This window comes from Pongo abelii, chromosome 1, assembly GCF_028885655.2.
Source record: "Pongo abelii isolate AG06213 chromosome 1, NHGRI_mPonAbe1-v2.0_pri, whole genome shotgun sequence".
NCBI classification, from domain to species: domain Eukaryota; kingdom Metazoa; phylum Chordata; class Mammalia; order Primates; family Hominidae; genus Pongo; species Pongo abelii.
The window spans coordinates 222951522-222973643 of NC_071985.2; the positions used below are offsets into that span (position 1 = coordinate 222951522).

The 22122-nt window shown below is 47.0% G+C and overlaps 1 protein-coding gene across 2 annotated transcripts in view; it reads left to right on the top strand.

The window, feature by feature from the left end:
- The first annotated feature begins 9342 nt into the window (after positions 1–9342).
- MTOR (mechanistic target of rapamycin kinase) overlaps positions 9343–22122 on the top strand; it is a 156527-nt gene continuing 143747 nt past the window's right edge. Inside the window, exons 1-6 of one of the 2 annotated variants that reach the window (XM_024253096.2) lie at positions 9343–9471; positions 12559–12734; positions 13390–13498; positions 14799–15031; positions 15771–15971; positions 17969–18103. In XM_024253096.2, coding sequence (XP_024108864.1) covers positions 12573–12734; positions 13390–13498; positions 14799–15031; positions 15771–15971; positions 17969–18103 — 840 coding nt within the window. In that variant the 5' untranslated portion in view covers positions 9343–9471; positions 12559–12572. Of the gene's footprint in view, positions 9472–12531; positions 12735–13389; positions 13499–14798; positions 15032–15770; positions 15972–17968; positions 18104–22122 lie in introns of both variants that reach the window. The other variant, XM_024253104.2, reaches the window with a different exon arrangement.

Below are 22122 nucleotides of genomic sequence, written 5' to 3' on the forward strand. Positions count from 1 at the left end.
CTACAAGTGCCTGCCACCACGCTCAGCTAATTTTTATATTTTGAGTAGAGATAGGGTTTTACCAAGCTGGTCTCGAACTCCTGACCTCAAGTGATCCACCTGCCTTGGCCTCCCAAAGTGCTGGGATTACAGGCATGAGCCACCATGCCCAGCCAAGTACCTCTTTTAGGTACTTTACGCGTGGTATTAGCGTTTAACCCCCACAATACTGCCTACCAACGAAGGGACTATAATCCTTCCAGTTTTACACATAAGGAAATAGGTACTAAGTGTTGCAGCCAAATTTCAGATTCAGTTAGTTTGACTTGACTCCAAGCTGCTTTTAACAAGTACTCTAACTCCCTCTCCCTCTCCCTCTCCCTCTCTCCCTCTTCCTCTCCCTCTCCCCCTCTCCCTCTCTCTCCTTCTTTCTTCGGTCTCCCTCTGTTGCCGAGACTGGACTGTACTGCCGAGATCTCAGCTCGCTGCAACCTCCCTGCCTCGGGCTCCCGTGATTCTCCTGCCTCGGCCTGCCGAGTGCCTGGGTTTGCAGGCACGCGCTGCCACGCCTGACTGGTTTTTGTATTTTTGGTGGAGACGGGGTTTCACCGTGTTGACCGGGCTGGTCTCCAGCTCCTGACCTCGAGTGATCTGCCCGCCTCAGCCTCCCGAGGTGCTGGGATTGCAGACGGAGTCTCACTCACTCAATGCTCAATGTTGCCCAGGCTGGAGTGCAGTGGCCTGATCTCGGCTCGCTACAACCTCCACCTCCCAGCCGCCTGCCTTGGCCTCCCAAAGTGCTAAGATTACAGCCTTTGCCCGGCTGCCACCCCGTCTAGGAAGTGAGGAGTGTCTCTGCCTGGCCACCCGTTGTCTCTGCCTGGCCGCCCATCGTCTGGGATGTGAGGAGCGCCTCTGCCCGGCCACCACCCCCTCTGGGATGTGAGGAGCATCTCTGCCTGGCCGCCCCGTCTAGGAAGTGAGGAGCGCCTCTGCCCGGCCGCCCCGTCTGGGAAGAGAGGAGCGCCTCTGCCCGGCCGCCCCGTCTGGGCGGTAAGGAGAGCCTCTGCCCGGCCGCCCCGTCTGGGAGGTGAGGAGCGCCTCTGCCCGGCCGCCCCGTCTGGGAGGTGGGGAGCGCCTCTGCCCGGCCGCCCCGTCTGGGAGGTGGGGAGCGCCTCTGCCCGGCCGCCCCGTCTGGGAACTGAGGAGCGCCTCTGCCCGGCTGTCCATCATCTGGGAGGTGAGGAGCGCCTCTGCCTGGCCGGCCCGTCTAGGAAGTGAGGAGCGCCTCTGCCCGGCCGCCCCATCTGGGAGGTGAGGAGCGCCTCTGCCCGGCCGCCCCATCTGGGAAGTGAGGAGCGCCTCTGCCTGGCCGCTGTGCAATCTTCCAAGTGTGAAGTGACAGCCTTTCTGCAGGTGTACCCAACAGCTCCGAAGAGACAGCGACCATCAAGAATGGGCCATGATGACGATGGCGGTTTTGTGGAAAAGAAAAGGGGGAAATGTGGGGAAAAGAAAGAGAGATCAGATTGTTACTGTGTCTGTGTAGAAAGAAGTAGACATAGGAGACTCCATTTTGTTCTGTATTAAGAAAAATTCTCCTGCCTTGGGATGCTGTTAATCTATAACCTTACCCCCAACCCCGTGCTCTCTGAAACATGTGCTGTGTCAACTCAGGGTTAAATGGATTAAGGGCGGTGCAAGATGTGCTTTGTTAAACAGATGCTTGAAGGCAGCATGCTCTTTAAGAGTCATCACCACTCCCTAATCTCAAGTACCCAGGGGCACAAACACTGAAGAAGGCCGCAGGGACCTCTGCCTAGGAAAACCAGAGACCTTTGTTCATGTGTTTATCTCCTGACCTTCTCCCCACTATTATCCTATGACCCTGCCATATCCCCCTCTCTGAGAAACACCCAAGAATGATCAATAAATACTTCATAAATTAAAAAAAAAAAAGAAAAAGAAAGAAGTAGACATAGGAGACTCCATTTTGTTCTGTATTAAGAAAAATTCTCCTGCCTTGGGATGCTGTTAATCTATAACCTTACCCCCAACCCCGTGCTCTCTGAAACATGTGCTGTGTCAACTCAGGGTTAAATGGATTAAGGGCGGTGCCAGATGTGCTTTGTTAAACAGATGCTTGAAGGCAGCATGCTCATTAAGAGTTATCACCACTTCCTAATCTCAAGTACCCAGGGACACAAACACTGCGGAAAGCCGCAGGGACCTCTGCCTAGGAAAACCAGAGACCTTTGTTCATGTGTTTATCTGCTGACCTTCTCTCCACTATTGTCCTATGACCCTGCCACATCCCCCTCTCCGAGAAATACCCAAGAATGATCAATAAATACTTAAAAAAAAAAAAAAGTACTCTATAATGTCCACCAAAATCCCTGATACACTGTAAGTGCTCAATAAATATTAGCTATTATTTTAGTGTAATGCATAAGAAAGTTCTTTGTAGTGGGAGTTGAACAATGAGAATACATGGACACGGGGAGTGGAACATCACACACCGGGGCCTGTTGGGGGCTGGGGGAGGGAGAGCGTTAGGAGAAATACCTAATGTAAATGACAAGTTGATGGGCGCAGCAAACCAGCATGGCACATGTATACCTATGTAACAAATCTGCACATTGTGCACATGTACCCTAGAACTTAAAGTATAATAATAAAATAAAAAGACTTGCAAAAATACAATTAAAAAAGAAAGTTCTTTGTAAACAGAAAAGAAACCGACAAACGCACTTATTACTGTTGCTATAAAATCATCTTTGATTATTAATTAGAAAACAGGACTTTATCATATCTCAGGGTGGCAAAAATCTCCTATATGGCTGATGGGAGTAAAAATTGATACCTCCCTTATAGAGATCAACTTGACAAGATTCATCAAAACTGTCTAACCCTGTAATCCCATTTCTGGGAATTTATCTTGATATAGCTGTCAGGGAAGAAAATGATATACGTACAAAGGCATTCACTGCAGCATTTGTAATAGCACAAATTTGGACATAACACAAATGTCCATTCACAGAGGACTGGAAAATGAACTATGGCACAGCCATGTGATGGAACACTATGCAGCTGTAGCAACAACAAAAGGACAAGAAACTCTCTGTGTACCAAGATGGAAATGAAACCATCCCAACAAACTTTATAAAATTAATCAGGAGCTGGGTGTGGTGGCTCACACCTGTAATCCCAGCACTTTGGGAGGCCAAGGCAGGCTGATCACTTGAGGTCAGGAGTTCGAGACCAGCCTGGCCAACATTGTGAAACCCCGTCTCTACTAAAAATACAAAAATTAGACCAGACACGGTGGCTCACACCTGTAATCCTAGCACTTTGGGAGGCTGAGGCAGGCAGACTACCTGAGGTTGGGAGTTCAAGACCAGCCTGGCCAACATGGTGAAACCCTGTCTTTACTAAAAATACAAAAAATTAGCCGGGTACAGTGGGGTGTGCCCATAATCCCAGCTACTCTGCCAAAGCGCACATCTGTAATCCCAGCTACTCTGAAGGCTGAGGCAGGAGAATTGCTTGAACCCGGGAGGCGGAGGTTGCAGTGAGCCGAGATCACGCCACTGCACTCTAGCCTGGGCTACAGAGCGAGACTTGGTCTCAAAAAAAAAAAAAAGTACAAAAATTAGCTGGCGTGGTGGCACACACCTGTAATCCCAGCCACTCGGGAGACTGAGGCAGGAGAATAGCTTGAACCCAGGAGGTGGAGGTTGCGATGAACTGAGATCACACCACTGCCCTCCAAGTGAGACTCCATCTCAAAATAAATCAGGGAAGAAGGGAGGGAGATAAATAAAAATAAACAAAGCTTGCAGCACATTCAGCATTCATCATGAGGTCATGTTGAACACTGAGCCACTTCCTCATAGTTGTTTGCTGCCTACTGTCCCAGAATCATGCGGACCCTGTCATCAGACAACTTAAGCTTGCAAAACATTGTTTTCCACCTGAGGTATTCTTTCAGGTCCTGCATATCAGTGAAACTACTGATGACAGCCATTGTGAAAGACCCCACAGGGAGCTAACTCACAAAGAATGCAGTTTCCACATCCTGATGATTTCATCCCCTTTACCCCAACCCATAAACGATACCAAATTTCCAGCCTCTCCCCCTCTACAATCCCCTTAAAAACCCTAGCTCAGGCCGGGCGCGGTGGCTCACTCCTGTAATCCCAGCACTTTGGGAGGCCGAGGTGGGCAGATCAAGAGGTCAGGAGTTTGAGACCAGCCTGACCAACACGGTGAAACCGTGTCTCTACTAAAAATACAAAAATTAGCCAGGTATGGTGGCACGCACCTGTGATCCCAGCTACTCAAAAGGCTGAGGCACAAGAATTGCTTGAACCTGGGAGGCAGAGATGGAAGTGAGCTGAGATCCTGCCCCTGCACTCCAGCCTGGGCAACAGAGCGAGACTCTGTCTCAAGAAAAAACAAAACAAACAAACAAACAAAAAACCTAGCTCAGAATTCCTTGGGGAGATGGATTTGAAGGTCTCCTCCTGTTACAGTAGGTAGCTAGTCAGACATGAGCAGAGCTGGAGAGGCCCCCACCCCCTAACCCCAGGAATGTCAAGCAACCATTGGGTGATGGTCAGGCAGTTGTTAAGCTATCTCGCTAAAATAATAATTGATTGCAGCTGGTGCCAGGGAACGGCAGTCTCCCAAAAGATAGAAACACCTGAAACTGGTGATCAGCAGCTTCCCATAAGATCTCAGGAGCTGGGCAAGTAGACTGAAGCATGGGCACTAAGAGGCAAAATGGCGGATGATCTTCCTCTAGGAACACTGGACTGGTAAGGGAAACACACCTTGAGTGAGCATGCCCACAACTCCAGTAAACACACTGCACATGCGCCCCAACCCAAGTGCTGACAGGCCACCATGCATGTGGACAGCCCACCCCAAGGGAAGAATCAGGGGAGAAGAGATGCAAGACCCTGGAAGTATGCCAACCCCAAGTCAAGGTCAAACAGCGCACTTGATCTCTCAGGTCAACTGCTTGGTCCTCTTCCAAGTGTCCTTTACTTCCTTTCATTCCTGCTCTAAAGCTCTTTAATAAACTTTCACTCCTGTTCTAAAACTTGCCTCAGTCTCTCACTCTGCCTTATGCCCCTCAGTTGAATTCTTTCTTCTGAGGAGGCAAGAACTGAGCTTGCTGCAGACCATGTAAATTCAGCGCTAGTAACACTGCCATCTTCTCACTTGGCTGCCCTGCGATCATTAAACTCTTTCTCTGCTGCAGACTCTGCTGTCTCATTGCATTGGTCTGTTGCTGTGCAGCAGGCATATAAACCTGTTGGAACTATAAGAGAAAGATCTACAGATACAGTAAAATTTTAAAAATGCAAAATAGTGCATATAGTATAACAAAAGGGGAAAATAAGAATATATGTATGGGCTGGGCATGGTGGCTCGTGCCTGTAATCCTAGCATTCTGGGAGGCTGAGGCGAGCAGATCAACTGAGGTCAGGAGTTTGAGACCAGCTTGGCCAATGTGGTGAAACCTTGTCTCTACTAAAAATAAAAAAATTAGCCAGGCATGATGGCACAGACATGTAATCCCAGCTACTGGGGAAGCTGAGGCAGGAGAATCACTTTAACCTGAGAGGCAGAGGTTGCAGTGAGCCAAGATCATGCCACTGCACTCCAGCCTGGGCGACAGAGTGAGACTCTGTCTCAAAAAAAAAAAAAAAAGGAATATACGTACGTATATATTTGCTTGTTTTTGCAGACAGAAAATCTAGGGATGCATAAGAAACTGAGAAAATACATAGTCAAGGGTCAAGGGTGGAGCAAGACTTTTCATGATAAATGTAACTTGTTTATTTTGAGATTTGAATAGTGACTATATTGCATATTAGAAACTTTTAATGATAAAAATATAGATGTTGGGCCAGGCGCAATGGCTCACGCCTGTAATTCCAGCACTTCAGGAGGCTGAGGCCGGCGGATCACCTGAGGTCAGGAGTTCAAGACCAGCCTGGCCAACATGGTGAAACCCTGTCTCTACTAAAAATACAAAAATTAGCTGGGTGTGGTGGCAGGTGCCTGTAATCCCAGCTACTCAGGAGGCTGAGGCACGAGAATCACTTGAACCCAGGAGGCGGTGGTTGTAGTGAGCCGAGATTGCGCCATTGCACTCCAGCCTGGGTAACAGAACGAGACTCCATCTAAAAAAAAAAAAAAAAAAACAGATGTTGAACATCAGTGAAAATGTAAAATTTAGAGGAACAGTTATCTCACAGGAGCAATGAAAAGAGGCTAAATCTAAAGTAGCCATTATTACTCGAGAGGCTGAGGCAAGAGAATCGCTTAAACCTGGGAGGCAGAGGTTGCAGTGAGGTGAGATGGCTCCCCTGCACTCCAGCCTGGGTGACAGAGTAAGATTCTGTCTCAAAAAGAAAAAAAAAAAAAAGGAGCAATTATATATATATATATATATATATATATTTTTTTTTTCGAGACAGGGTCTCACTCTGTCAACTCAGGATGGAATGCAGTGGTGCAGTGATGAGATCACAGCTCACTGCAGCCTTGACCTCCTGGGCTCAAGTGATCCTCCCACCTCAACCTCTTAAGTAGCTGGGACCACAGGTGCATGCCACCACATTAACTAATTTTTTGCATTTTTTGTAGAGATGAGGTTTTACCATGTTGCCCAGGTTGGTCTCAAACTCCTGGGCTCAAACAATCCACCTGCCTCAGCCTCCCAAAGTGTTCAGTCACTGTGCCTGGCCAATATCATAGATATTAACAATAACAACAATTAAAAAAACTGCCAAACAAAGCATTTTGTTAGCCATGGAATATTACCAACCATCATTATTTATTTATTTATTTATTTATTTATTTATTTATTTGAGATGGAGTCTCACTATGTTGCCCAGGCTGGTCTCAAACGCCTGGGCTCATGCAATCTTCCTGCTTTGGCCTCCCAAAGTGCTGGGATTACAGATGTGAGCCACTGCACCCAGTCCAGCCATCTTTAATTTGGCAGTTTAGGCCTTCTGAAAACTCATTTCTTCTACTTTCACTTGTTTTTATTATATAAGTAATTGATAATGTATAAAGAAAAAAAGTGTGTCTTTCCCAAATTGCATCTTAGTTGTGCACATTTCCCCCATGTAAACATAGACATATAAGAAATGCATAAATATTTTTGTAAATGGTTATATTATACTTACATTGTTGCATAACTTGTAATTTTTGAACTAGTTGTGAACCTTTTCCTTCTTAGCAAATATTCATCTAATTACCACTATTTATTGTTATTATTATTATTATTTGAGACAGGATCTTTCTCTGCTGCCCAGGCTGCAGTGCAGTGGCGATCACAGATGACTGCAACCTTGAAGTCATAGACTCAAGTGATTCTCCTGCCTCAGCCTTCCGAGTAGCTGGGACTACAGGCATGTGCTACCACGCACAGCTAATTTTTAAATTTCTTTTGTAGAGACGAGGGTCTCACTATGTTGCTCAGGCTGGTCTGGAACTCCTGGCCTCAAGCAATCCTGCCTCGGCCTCCGAAAGTGCTGGGATTACAGGGATGAGCCACCATGCTAGGCTCTAAATTATAATTATTAATGGCTACGTATTTTTCTTATTATGAATGCATTATTATTATTTTTTTTGAGATGGAGTCTCACACTGTCACCCACGCTGGAGTGCAGTGGCACAATCCAATCTCGGCTCACTGCAACCTCCGCCTGCTGGCTTCAAGCGATTCTCCTATCTCAGCCTCCTGAGTAGCTAGGATTACAGGCACCTGCCACCATGCCTAGCTATTTTTTTGTTTTTTGGGGTTTTTTTCTGTATTTTTAGTAAAGACGGGGTTTCACTATGTTGGTCAAGCTGGTCTCAAACTCCTGACCTCATGATCCGCCCGCCTCGGCCTCCCAAAGTGCTGGGATTACAGGTGTGAGCCACCGTGCCCGGCCGAATGCATCATATTTTATTGGACTCCTACTTTGAAATATTTAGGAATTTTCAGTGTTTACTATGACAAATAGCACTGTGATTTAAAAAAAATGTAGTCAAATCCACTTTTGCTATTGATTTTTTTTTTTTTTAATTTGTAGAGACATCATCTCGCTATGTTGCCCAGGCTGGTCTGGAACTCCTGGCCTCAAGCGATCCTCCTGCTTCGGCCTCCCAAAGTGCTGGGATTACAGGCGTGGGCCACTGTGACCAGCAGCTATTTATTTATTTTCTTGTGTGTGTGTGTGTGTGTGTGTGTGTGTGTGTGTGTGTGTGTATGTATGTATGTATGTATGTATTGAGACAGAGCTTGCTCTGTTGCCCAGGCTGGAGTATGTATGTATGTATGTATGTATGTATGTATGTATGTAGGTATGTATGTATGTATTGAGACAGAGCTTGCTCTGTTGCCCAGGCTGGAGTATGTATGTATGTATGTATGTATTGAGATGGAGCTTGCTGTGTTGCCCAGGCTGGAGTGCAGTGGCACGATCTCGGCGCATGCAACCTTCACCTCCCGGGTTCAGGCCATACTCGTGCCTCAGCCTCCCGAGTACCTGGGATTACAGGCGTGCGCCACCATGCCCAGCTAATTTTTGTATTTTCAGTAGAGACGGGGGGTGCGGGTGGGGGAATTTCACCATGTTGGCCAAGCTGGTCTCGACTCCTGACCTAAGGTGATCCGCCTGCCTCGGTCTCCCAAAGTGCGGGAATTACGGGCGTGAGCCACCGCGCCGCGCCAGCTATTGATTTTTTGAAAGGATTTTAAAAAAATAATGTCGCTTTGAAAATTTTTATTTATGACTAGCTCTTTTGGTTAAAACTTGGCTATGGTTTCTCTGGAGTGATCTTGAGGTGGATACTTTTGGGAAAGTGAGACAATCTAATTAAAAACATTTTCAAATGCTTATTAATTGTAACAAAAGAGAAATCACAGGATCCATAAAGAGCGCTAGCCCGAAACGTCTTTTGATGCGGTAATTCCTGGGCACCGGCATAGCTCACATTCTCCTCTCAGAATTACACCGGGAGGGGTCTCGAACCTCTGCTGGCAGCTCTCGGTGCGATCCGGAGGTACCCAGACAGCGGACTCCTTGAGTTCACAGCCCGGATGCAGAAGGGAATCCTAGCAGCGCCGCACCGGATGTATGAGTGGAAGTGACTGAGGTCAACTGACGACCGATTGGTTCTCCCGAGTGGACCCAAGCCTGTTGTCACCTGCCACTGGCCGCGTGGTTTGTCTATTTGAATAGTCCCCGCCCCCTGGAGAAGCCGGGTCCTGAAGCTTCACTTCTTCTTCATTACTATTGGCCTGTTTTTCAGTCCATCTTCTTCCTATACCTGTCGATTGGTCCTCAGGTCTGGGACCCCTCCTTCCCTCGCTCCCGGCTTAGAGGACAGCGGGGAAGGCGGGCGGTGGGGCAGGGGGCCTGAAGCGGCGGTACCGGTGCTGGCGGCGGCAACTGAGGCCTTGGTCGAAGCCGCGCGGTGAGTCTAGGGCCTGGCACGACCCTTCTAAGGCGGCATAGTGTCCAGACCCACGGCCAGCCTGCCCGTGGGGGGGGCCAGGGGAAGCCGCCCGTCTGGGACGTGGGGTCCCCACATTGCCGGCCCCACGACCTGGGCACCGTCTGAGGCCTTGACTCCCACCCCTCGAGGCAACGCCCACCTCCCCGGACCCCCAAGAGACCCCTGGACCCTTCGGCCCGCGGTACGTCCGCCCGAAGGCCGGCCCATCAGCTCTGGTACTGCCCTTTGGGTCTTTTGCCCGTTACAGCCACCCTTTCTTCTGAGCCACGTACAAAAATTGTGTATCTCTGCCCCAGGGAACACCAGCGTCCGTGTCAGCCCCTTGTCCTCCACTGTGGACACCTCTCAGAGACCCAGTCCCCGAAACTGAGCTCGGTTACATCGTTGGGGTACATCTTCTCTCCCTCTCCCCCAGCCCCATCCCTGTTTCCCCCATCCAATTTTAACTTTCTTAAGCCCTATCAACACCCTTAGGATATTTGACTTCAGATATTCTTAAGTTTAATTGAATTCAGTCTAGAGCAGATGGCCTGTGGGCCTCAGATCATATAAAGATACACTGATTCTTTCCTGAGAAGAGAAATCCCTTGCCAGCCTCCTTCCCCCCTTTCGTAAGCACACACATACACATAAGCTGGAGTAGTTTTCTTAGTAGGGATTCTTAAGTTTCTTCTCCCCTAAAGGACGACATTTCTTTCTGCAGTCTTCTTATTAGCAGTGGAGTATTTGAAAGCTTTTCAAAACTAGTTATTCCCTGGTTTTTCCTCTGTGCCTTACAAATTCGTTTAAAAATAAGAATTTTGAGAAATTGGTTTTGTAGCATAAGCTGAACATACTTGGGATAGGTGTATGTTACACCCATGGCAGTGTGGGCGTAATTGAGGAATGAGGGAATGATCTCAGGAACTAATTGGTGTTTTTTTTGTTTTGTTTTGTTTTATTTTCTTTTGTTTTGTTTGAGACGGAGTCTCGCTCTGTCGCCCAGGCTGGACTGCAGTGGCGCGATCTTTGCTCAACTGCAAGCTCCGCCTCCCGGGTTCCCGCCATTCTCCTGCCTCAGCCTCCAAAGTAGCTGGGACTACAGGCGCCCGCCACCATACGGCTAATTTTTTTTTTTTTTTTTTGTATTTTTAGTAGAGGCGGGGTTTCACCGTGTTGGCCAGGGTGGTCTCGATTTCCTGAACTCGTGATCCGCCCGCCTCGGCCTCTCAAAGTGCTGGGATTACAGGCGTGAGCCACCGCGCCCGGCCAGGAACTAACTGGTTTCTTTTAGCTTACATTTGAAGTGCTAGTCTCCTGTAGAACTGCATTGTTCAGTACAGGAACCACCAGCCACATGTGGCTGTAGAGCACTTGAAATGTGACTAGTCCAGGCCGGGCATGATGGCTCACACCTGTAATCCCAGCACTTTGGGAGGCCAAGGTGGGCGGATTACCTGAGGTCAGGAATTTGAGACCAGCCTGGCCAGCATAATGAAACCCCATTTCTACTAAAAATACACAAAAATTAGCCAGGCGTGGTGCTGCATATCTGTAGTCCCAGCAACTCGGGAAGCTGAGGCAGGAGAATCATTTGAACCCGGGAGGTGGATGTTGCAGTGAGCCGAGATCATGCCACTGCACTCCAGCCTGGGTGACAGAGCGAGACTCTGTCTCAAAAAAAAAAAAAAAAAAAAGTGACTAGTCCAAATTGACATTGTTGTAAGTGTAAAATGCACGTTAGAGTTTGAAGACTCGCTAAAAAAAAAGAATGGACACTATGTCAATTTTTTAAATATTGATAACATGTTGAAATGATATTTTGGATATATTGGTTTAAATAATTAATTTCACCTGTTTCTTTTTACCTTTTAAAATATGGCTACGAGCAGCCTTAAAATTACACTTGTGGATCATTGTATTTCCTTTTTTTTTTTTTTTTTTAATTGAGATGGAATTTTGCTCTTGTTGCCCAGGCTGCAGTGCAATGTCCCAATCTCAGCTCACTGCAACCTCCGCCTCCTGGGTTCAAGTGATTCTCCTGCCTCAGCCTCCCAAGTAGCTGGGATTACAGGCACACAACTGCCACGCCTGGCTAATTTTGTATTTTCAGTAGAGATGGGGTTTCACCATATTGCCCAGGCTGGTCTCAAACTCCTGACCTCAGGTGATCTGCCTGCCTTGGGCTCCCAAAGTGCTGGGATTACAGGCGTGAGCCACTGTGCCTGGCCTATATTTCCATTAGACAGTGCTGGTGTAGAATAATAATCTCTCTTTTTAGACTGAACTTGAGGAAAGGGGCAGTCTTAGTCATTTTTAATTCTTTCCCTACCTCCCGGCATTTGTTACCTGGCACATTGTCATGTACATAGTAGTAGTAGTAATAATAATAGCTAACAATTATTAAGAACTTAGTATATGCCCTGTACTGTTTTAAACACTTTTTGACATATATTAAGTCATTTAGTTCTCATATCAACCCATGAACTAGGTACTATTATCTTCCTATTGTAGTTGAAGAAACAGACATTTTGAGTGTCTTTCTCGAGGTATATAACCTTGTTTTTGTTTTCGTTTGTTTTTGTTTTGAGACAATGCAGTGGCAGGATCTCGGCTTACTGCAACCTCCACCTCCCAGGTTCAAACGATTCTCCTGCCTCAGCCTCCCAGGTGACACATGCCACCACGCCCAGCTAATTTTTGTATTTTTCTTAGAGATGGGGTTTCACCATGTTGGCCAGGCTGGTCTCGGATTCCTGACCTCAGGTGGTCCTCCAGGCTCAGCCTCCCAAACTGCTCAAGATATATAACCCAAGGATTCAAACCCAAGTAGACTAGGCCGATAGCCCACAATTTAACCTCCCTACTACACTGCCTCTTTTAAACATCAGTCATTGTTTAATGAATCTAGGCTTTCTAAATGTTCTCAATAAGATCTCTCAACCTTTTTAGAATCCCCTGCCTGACAAGGGCTAGGGGGAGATCCGTGTTGGGTGACCAGGGCCATAAGTAAATGTATCATCATACTTTCTTATCCAGAATATTAAAGGAAACTTCTCTCTAAAGAACCTCAGGGCAAGATGCTTGGAACTGGACCTGCCGCCGCCACCACCGCTGCCACCACATCTAGCAATGTGAGCGTCCTGCAGCAGTTTGCCAGTGGCCTAAAGAGCCGGAATGAGGAGACCAGGGCCAAAGCCGCCAAGGAGCTCCAGCACTATGTCACCATGGAACTCCGAGAGGTGCTTCTGGGATCTCGGGCCAGTCATTGTGGGATGTTTGGGCTAAATGTACTATCACTGGTTTACATTTTTTTTTTGGACAGCTAGGTGAGGATTTGGAAAACAGAGGTTATTTTAGAAAGGCACCCAACCTCTCACATCCATAAAACATGCAGGTTCTTTTGCAGCAGTTGCACATTTTTGTAGCATTTTTCTTGTTTGTGGTCACATTTTAGGGGCCAGAATAGACTTAGCTGTTTCTTTTAACTTTTTAATTTTTCCTTACCACATATCACACCCTCATATGCTTTCTGTCTGATAACAGTGATTGGGATGGGTTTGGAGAGTTGAGAGCTAGGGGCTTTCTAAATAGAGACCAGACTTGAGGTCAGAGACAGTATCTTGTTTCTCCTTGTATCCCTGGTACTAGAAAGAACCTAGGACAGGACATTTTCTGCCACAGAGTAGATACCCAATAAATATTTGTTAAATAATCAGATGATTGCAAGTTCAGGTGCTCTGCAGTGTAATCCTATAGAAATGGGCGGTAGCTTGTCTTCTTTGGTTTGAACTATACCGCCTGCCTCTCAGGATCTAATCTTTAGATGTCAGCCCACTCCCACCACCACAGTCAGAGAATTATTAGAAATTGTTCTGATTATATCTCCTTTTGCAGATGAGTCAAGAGGAGTCTACTCGCTTCTATGACCAACTGAACCATCACATTTTTGAATTGGTTTCCAGCTCAGATGCCAATGAGAGGAAAGGTGGCATCTTGGCCATAGGTAAGGACAGAGTCTCCGGTCACAAAAACAACACACTCACCTTTGTGCCCACTGCACCCTGTGTCTGCCACTTACTGGTTACAAGTTCATATTTGCTTAATGAAATTTAAGAAGCCCGTGGCTTTTGATTCTAGCAGCAGTCCTGGGCCACAGGAAAAATGTATTTTTAGATGTGGAATTGGAGTCTCGGAACCATCGAGTGACTTTTCAGACAGTTTACCAGAGCTGAGACTAGAAGCCAGCTTTCTTTCCACTCCTTCATATTGCCTTTTGTGGGCTCTGCTTCCTCAGTAGAGCAGGGTTTCTCATAGTGGGGCTCATGAATGGAAAAGTGGAATCGGTAGAGTTAATAAAAGGCAGGTCTTTTTTTTTTTTTGAGATGGAGTCTCACTCTGTTGCCGGGGCTGGAGTTCAGTGGTGCATTCTTGGCTCACTGCAACCTCTGCCTCCTGGGTTCAAGCGATTCTCGTGCCTCAGCCTCCCAAGTAGCTGGGATTACAGGCATCTGCCACCGTGCCCGGCTAATGTTTGTATTTTCAGTAGAGACAGGATTTCACCATGTTGGCCAGGCTGGTCTCGAACTCCTGACCTCAAGTGATCTGCCCACCTCGGCCTCCCAGAGTGCTGGGATTACAGGTGTGAGCCACCACAACCGGCCAGGCAGGTCATTTTTAACTTATAAGGACTGGTCATCAATCCTGTGAATTATTATCCAGTCCCAGTTGTTTTCCCTTTTTTGGGGGGTAGGGGAGAAAATTATGCTAGCATGAGATTATTTTGCTTTATGTAAATATTTCTGGCACAAGTATTAAATATCTGGGTTAAAATGAAATTGTCTCTGTCCTTGCCATCTAGAAATGTACTCAAAGTAGAATGGAGGGATCACTCGCCAGCTTTTTTTTTTTTTTTTTTTTTCCCTGAGACAGAGTCTCTCACTGTCACCCAGGCTGGAGTGCAATGGTGTGATCTCGGCTTACTGCAACCTCTGCCTCCCAGGTTCAAGCAGTTCTCCTGCCTCAGCTTCCCGAGTAGCTGGGACTACAGGCGCGTGCCGCCACGCCTGGCTAATTTTTTTTTTTTTTTTTGTATTTTAGTAGAGACGGAGTTTCACCATGTTGCCCAGGCTGGTCTTGAACTCCTGAGCTCAGGCAATCCGCCTGCCTCGGCCTCCCAAAGTGCTAGGATTACAGACTTGAGCCACCGCGCCTGGCCGGCACTCACCAGCTTTTAGTTGAAGTCTGTGTACTTTCCTGGCCAGTATATGCCCCATCATCATCTTTTGCCTTCCTCTCTTTTCCAGCTAGCCTCATAGGAGTGGAAGGTGGGAATGCCACCCGAATTGGCAGATTTGCCAACTATCTTCGGAACCTCCTCCCCTCCAATGACCCAGTTGTCATGGAAATGGCATCCAAGGCCATTGGCCGTCTTGCCATGGCAGGGGACACTTTTACTGCTGAGTACGTGGAATTTGAGGTGAAGCGAGCCCTGGAATGGCTGGGTGCTGACCGCAATGAGGGCCGGAGACATGCAGCTGTGAGTGTCTACAGGGAGGAGCACAGCCAGGCTTGGGGAACGATGGTGTCATGGGGGGGTCTTTTGCTTCCTTCTGAGGCTCATTCCTTTAAAAAGCTGATTAGAAGAGCTAGGATTCCAGGCTGTGAGATGGGGTAGAGTCCGTCCTTAAGAGAGAATCTAGCAGTGGTGTGGTGGGGATCAGAAGCATCAGCCGCATGCTTTCCAGTCTGCTGCCCTTCAGAGGAGGCAGTACTGTGAGGAGGGGGCACGGTACCAGGAGAAGGACACACACTTGGACCCTGGCTCAAGTCTTGGCTTTGCAACTTCCTACCTAACTCTGTAACCTAGGGCAGCTTCTGACCTTCAGTTTCTTCTCTGTCAAATAAAAATAATAATAAGATTAAACATTAAACAGGATTATCCATTCAGTAAATATTTACTACATACCTACTGTATTCCAGGTAGAGTTCTAGGCTATTAGTATAGTCGTAAAGAAAGCATAAAACACATCTGCACTTCCAGAGCTATGTTCAAACATTACAAGCATTCTCTGTTTGTAAACAACCTAGGATAATGAGCACTGAGATGTTTAATCAATTTTGCTTTCCTTCCTCTGTCCCCAGAATTTCCTAGCTAGAAGAGTGAGCAAGCCTTCTCTGTTCCTAGTGTGTATGGCTCTAAGATGACAAGAGACTGTACTCCTGAGAGAACAAAACTCTGGTACCAACGAGAGTTCTCGGTTTGCTTTTTTCTCAAGGTCCTGGTTCTCCGTGAGCTGGCCATCAGCGTCCCTACCTTCTTCTTCCAGCAAGTGCAGCCCTTCTTTGACAACATTTTTGTGGCCGTGTGGGACCCCAAACAGGCTATCCGTGAGGGAGCTGTAGCCGCCCTTCGTGCCTGTCTGATTCTCACCACCCAGCGTGAGCCGAAGGAGATGCAGAAGCCTCAGTGGTACAGGGTGAGGAGATGGCTCCATTCCCACCACTAGCAAAGCACATCTACGTAGAGAATCACCTGGCCTAAAGGGCAGCGACAGGCCCTTGCCATGGAGCAAGAATCACGTTTTGGTTTGGTCTCAAATGAATTTTTTTTTTTTTTTTGAGATGGAGTCTTGCTTTATCGCCCAGGCTGGAGTGCAGTGGCGCAATCTCGGCTCACTGCAACCTCCGCCTCTTGGGTTCAAGCGATTTTCTCCCACCTTAGCCTCCCGAGTAACTAGGACTACAGACGTGTGCCACCATGCCCAGCTAATTTTTGTAATAGAGACAGGGTTTTGCCATGTTGGCCAGGCTAGTCTCGAATTCCTGACCTCAGGTGATCCACCTGCCTTGGCCCCCTAAAGTGCTGGAATTACAGACATGAGCTACTGCGCCCGGCCTCCAATGAATTTTTATGCTCAGTATGAATCAGTAGTTACTTTATTGCATTTTATTAAGGCAAACATCTATTGATAGCCACACCATTATTCTATACATTATTTTATGTATGACTAAGAATGCAAATATGCCAATTAAACTGTGACTTGATACCTTCTTTTTTTTTTTTTGGAGATGGAGTCTTGCTCTGTCACCAGGCTGGAGTTAAGTGGTATGATTTTGGCTCACTGCAACCTCTGCCTCCTGGGTTCAAGTGATTCTCCTGCCTCAGCCTCATGAGTAGCTGGGACTACAGGCATGTGCCATCATGCCCAGCCAGTTTTTGTATTTTTAGTAGAGACAGGGTTTCACCATATTGGCCAGGATGGTCTTGATCTCTTGACCTCATGATCCACCTGCCTTGACCTCCCAAAGTGCTGGGATTACAGGCATGAGCCACTGTGCCCGGCCGACTTTGTACCTTCTTATTAATAATTAATTATAAGACATCTCAGCTGGATGCTCATGCCTATAATCCGAACATTTGGGAGGCCAAGGCAGGAGGATTGCTTGAGCTCAGGAGTTTGAGACCAGCCTGGGCAGCATGTGGGACCCCGTCCCTACAAAAAATAAAAAAATTAGCTGGGCCTGGTGTTACACGCCTGTGGTCCCAGCTATTTGGGAGGCTGAGGTGGGAGAACTGCTTGAGCCCAAGAGATCAAGGCTTCAGTGAGTCGTGATCATGCCACTGCACTCCAGACTTGGCAACAGAGTGAGACTCTGTCTCAAAAAAACCAAAAAGACATCTCTTTTCAGAGATGTTAAAATATGGAAAAATAGATGTCTCAAAATCAGTGAGATACAAATGATACTAATTTAGAAAGTGCCAGTTCTCTCTGCTCTAGTATCATGAGGCCTGTGCTGATTACTGCTGCAGAGGGAACTTATCAGTGAGTCTTACATTAGAAAAAGAGCTCTGAACATGGGATTGGGAGACCTGGGTTCCAGTCTTGCCTTTGCTGTGTGATCTTGGACAAGTCACTTAAATTCTTTGAGCCTGTGTTTTTAGCTATTAAATAGGGATGAAGATGGTATCTTCCTCAAAGGCTTATTATGAGAATTGAAGCTGGGGCCAGGCGTGGTGGCTCACACCTGTAATCACAGCACTCTGGGAGGCTGAGGCGGGTGGATCACTTGAGGTCAGGAGCTTGAGACCAGCCTGGTTAACATGGTGAAGCCCTGTCTCTACTAAAAATACAAAAATTAGCCAGGCGTGGTAGTGTGTGCCTGTAATCTCAGCTACTCAGAGGGCTGAGGCAGGAGAATCACTTGAACCCAGGAGGTGGAGGTTGTGGAGAGCCGAGATTGCGCCACTGCACTCCAGCCTGGGCAACAGAGCAAGACTCCGTCTCAAAAAAAAAAAAAAAAAATTGAAGCTGAATTAAATAAAAGACATCGATCAGTTAGTTTTGTTGATAACTGGCACAAGGCACTGAGCAGGCGTGGTAGTGCCTCAGAACCCCCAGTGTAGATGGGATGGGCCTATATTCTTTCTGGGTTTGTACTCTGTCTCTAATGAAGGCACCCTGTCTCTACATAGCACACATTTGAAGAAGCAGAGAAGGGATTTGATGAGACCTTGGCCAAAGAGAAGGGCATGAATCGGGATGATCGGATCCATGGAGCCTTGCTGATCCTTAACGAGCTGGTCCGAATCAGCAGCATGGAGGGAGAGGTGAGAAGCCACGGCAGAGGGGAGTCCAGGCTCCCTGTGTACCATTCTGTGAGCGAGGCAAGGCGAGATCCATGTCCTCAGGGAGCTGACATTTTGTGGCAGGAAACTTAATAAATAAGTAAATAAGATAATTTCAGATAGCAGCAAGTTCTATGAAGAAAGTCAAACCAGAATAGGATAGAGAGTGACAGGGAGGGGGTGAGTGGAGGGTCAAGGAAGGCCCTCCCTGAGGTGGTGTTATTTGAGGGGGTCCACGTGACACGAAGGAGCTACCTTGCAGTAGGCCAGGTGACTGTGTTCCAGGCTGAGGCTTTGAGGCGGAAGAGTGTGAGACATTGATGAAACAGAAGGAAGGGAAGTATGGCTGGTGTACCGGGAGCAAGGGAGAGGGAAGGAGGGGCCAAATTAATAGGCCCACAGTTCACAGTAAACACGAGCTTTCGCAGGGGTAAACATTGGAAGTGTGCACACAGGCGAATAATGTGATGTCATGCATTTCTAACAATCACTGACTGCTTATAGGAAAAAATGTGGGGAAAGGCAGGAATGAAAGCAGGGAGACCAATTAGGAGACGTGTTGGCTTGAGAAGGTGGATTTAAAAGTGCATGGATTTTATTAGGGAAACAGCCTTCAAGAGAATATGGGGAGGGAGCTGGGAGAACCATCGGACCACAATGCACATCTGACCCTGAGTAAGCAAGAGGGTAAAATATGGATAGAAGTGTTCTAGCCTACTCTGCAGGGCCACTGCGGGGTCCTCAAGCCAAAGTTGGCCGTTGGAGAGGTCTGTGTCTCCCAAGAGCAGGATAGCCTTAGCATCCCTACTGTGTTCTGTCATTGGCTGGGAGCAATGGGTGACGTTGGCACAAACTTAGTGATGGGTTTCAGAGCAGCAGCTGGGGCCCTTGGTTATGCGCCTTGTAGTTGGAGGTTGCATTCTCATGTCTGCCAGTAGTCTGGGTGAGTGACAGTGGTGGCTTTGACTAGGAGTGGTGGCACAGATACTGAGTAGTTGATTCAGGATATATTTGGGAGGTAAAGCTCCATCTGTGAGACTGGCTGTAGAAAATGAGCTGTGAAATTTTACCCTGGGGATTCCTGCTTATAATAGACACAGTGCTTGTTAGATAATAGCCGTGCCCAGATGTGGGAGCAGCGCATGCAGCAGTGTGCAGAAGCAGGAGGAGTCTGGCTTCAGATCCCCACTGCTCTGTTGACTGTGTGACTCAGGCAAGTTACCTGTTTAGCCTCATTTTTTTCCCTTTGGACAGGGGCTCTTACCTACCTCATTGGGCTCTTGTGCGGTTTCTAAATGACGTTGGCCCTCTATATCCATGAATTCTACATCGGGATTCAACTAGTCATGGTTCACAAATACCCAGGGCCGGGTGCAGTGGCCCACACCTGCAATTTCAGCACTTTGGGAGGCTGAAGTGGGAAGATCACTTGATCCCAGGAGTTCGTGACCAGCCTGGGCAAAAGACGGTGAGACCGTGTCTCTACAAAAAAATTTTTTTAACTTTTTAAAAAGAAAAAAAAATCAAGGAAAAAACAATAAAACAATTTAAAGATAATACAAATTTTAAAAAATACAGTGCAACAAATATTTACATAGCATTTACTTTGTATAAGGTATTATAACTAACATAGAGATGATTTAAGGTATGTGGGAGGCTATATACATAGGTTATATGCAAATATTGTGGTACTTTATCGGAGGGACTTGAGCATCTGCAGATTTTGGTATGGCAGTGGGTCATGGAACCAACCCCCATGGATACTAAGGGGATGACTATGTATGTGAAGTGTCCAGCACAGCACCTGATACATAGTGGGCGTTCTATAAATGGTAACCTTCAGATTTTACCTCCTGAGTTTAACATGATGTTTTCCACTGTAATCTAGGCAGCTCTGAGATCTTTGTTTCCTCCCATTAAAACAGGACAGTATCACCTAGATCATAGAGTGGTTGTCAGATTTCATTGAAATAGTTCTTGTGAAGGTGGTTTGTAAATTATAAGAAACTATCCAAGGCTGGGCATGGTGGCTCATGCCTGTAATCCAAGCATTCTGGGAGGCCGAGGTGGGAGAATCACTTGAGCTCAGGAGTTTGAGACCAGCCTGGGCAACATAGTGAGACCTCGTCACCAAAAAAAAAAAAAAGAAACTATCTAAATATAAGGTATTAAATTTTCATAATTTATTCATTCATTCAACACATATTAATTGAGCACCTAGTATATGCCAGCTCACTGTGTCCTAAGAGCTAGAATAATCCAGCAGAGAACAAAATAGATTCCATTCTTATAAGGGAAGATAGATAATATACAAGTAAAAACCTAAAAACCTATTATATATCATATGGTTATAAGAGCTATGGAGAAAAGTAGGGCAAGGAAGGGGAATAGAGAATGCTCACCTGGATTAAGGATTACATTTTAAAACATGGTGCCATTTGAGCACAGCCATGAAGGAGGTTAGAAAAAAGCCCTACAGGTATCTGGGGAAGAGCATTCTAGGCAGTGGGCCCTGAGGCAGGAGCATGCTGGTGTATTAGAGGAGCAGCAAATACTGCAGTAGCAGCTCCCCTACCATGGCTGAGCAGAGTGAGGAGAGGTGTGGGGATACGGGGTCAGAGGAACACCTAAGGGAAGGAGGGGCATATCACATAGGGCCTTTGTGTGGGAAGCGGGAAGCTATAAATGGGCTTTGAGCAGTGGAGTGACATTTAACTCATATTTCAAAAGGATCACTCTTGCCATTGTGTTGAGAATGGATTGTTAGAGGGTTAAGGACTAAAGCCAGGAATCCAGTTAGGAGGGAATTGCCACAGTCTTAGTTGGGGATATTTGTGGCTCAGACCACAGTGGAAGCTATGGAGTTGCAAGAAGCAACTGGATTCTGAATTTGGGATTTGCTGATGGTTTGGAGGTAGATGGAGAGAAAGAAGTGTCAAAGTGTTTGGCCTGAGTATTAGGAGGATGAAAAAAGTTGCCAATCACTGCAGTGGGAAGACTGAAATGGGAGGAGCAGGCTTGGGGGAGAAGGCTGGGAGTTTGGTTTTGAACCTGTTAACTTAGAGACCTGTTGGGCACCTGAGTGGAGATACTGAATAGTTCTGGGGAGAGAGCTGGGTAAGGGGGATGGATTTGTGCATTGTCAGCGTATAGATGTTATTTCATCATGAGACTGGGTGAGAAGCACAGGGGAACTAGTACAGTTGAAGAAGAGATGGAGTCTGTGAACCTGAGGTCAGGAGATGAAGAGGACCAAGGCAGATGGGGAAGGAACAGCCAGGGAGGGAAGAGGAGAGCCAGTAGAGTTTAGAGTCTGAGAAGCCAGGTGAAGAAAGGGCATCAAGGAGATGGAAGTACCAGTTGGATGAAACGCTGCAGATAAGTCAAATAAGATGAGGATTAAGAATTGACCATTGGATTTAGCAGCTTAAGACTCATTGGTGACTTTGACAAGAGGAGAGGACAAGATTTCCTGAAAAGTGAAAATATGTGTGTCAAGAAAAGTTTAGAAGTTTGGAAAACTTGTATCTCTTCTCAATTTGGAGTCTTGGAGGATGAGTACTCCCCAACCCCCCTCCCCCGGCCCCCAAAACCAAGTCTTGCTCTGTCGCCCAGGCTGGAGTACAGTTGGTGTGATCTCGGCTCACTGCAACCTCTGCCTCCTGGGTTCAAGCAGTTCTCCTGCCTCAGCCTCCCGAGTAGCTGGGATTACAGGCATGTGCCACCACACCCAGCTAATTTTTGTATTTTTAGTAGAAACGGGTTTCTCTCGAGTAGCTGGGATTACAGGCATGTGCCACCACACCCAGCTAATTTTTGTATTTTTAGTAGAAACGGGTTTTCACCATGTTGGTCAGACTGGTCTCGAACTCCTGACCTCATGATCTGCCCACCTAGTCCTCCCAAAGTGCTGGGATTACAGGCGTGAGCCCTTGCGCCTGACTGAGGATACGTGATTAAGCAGCCCTTTGTAAAGGGAATAGACATGAGTTCTCAGTCAG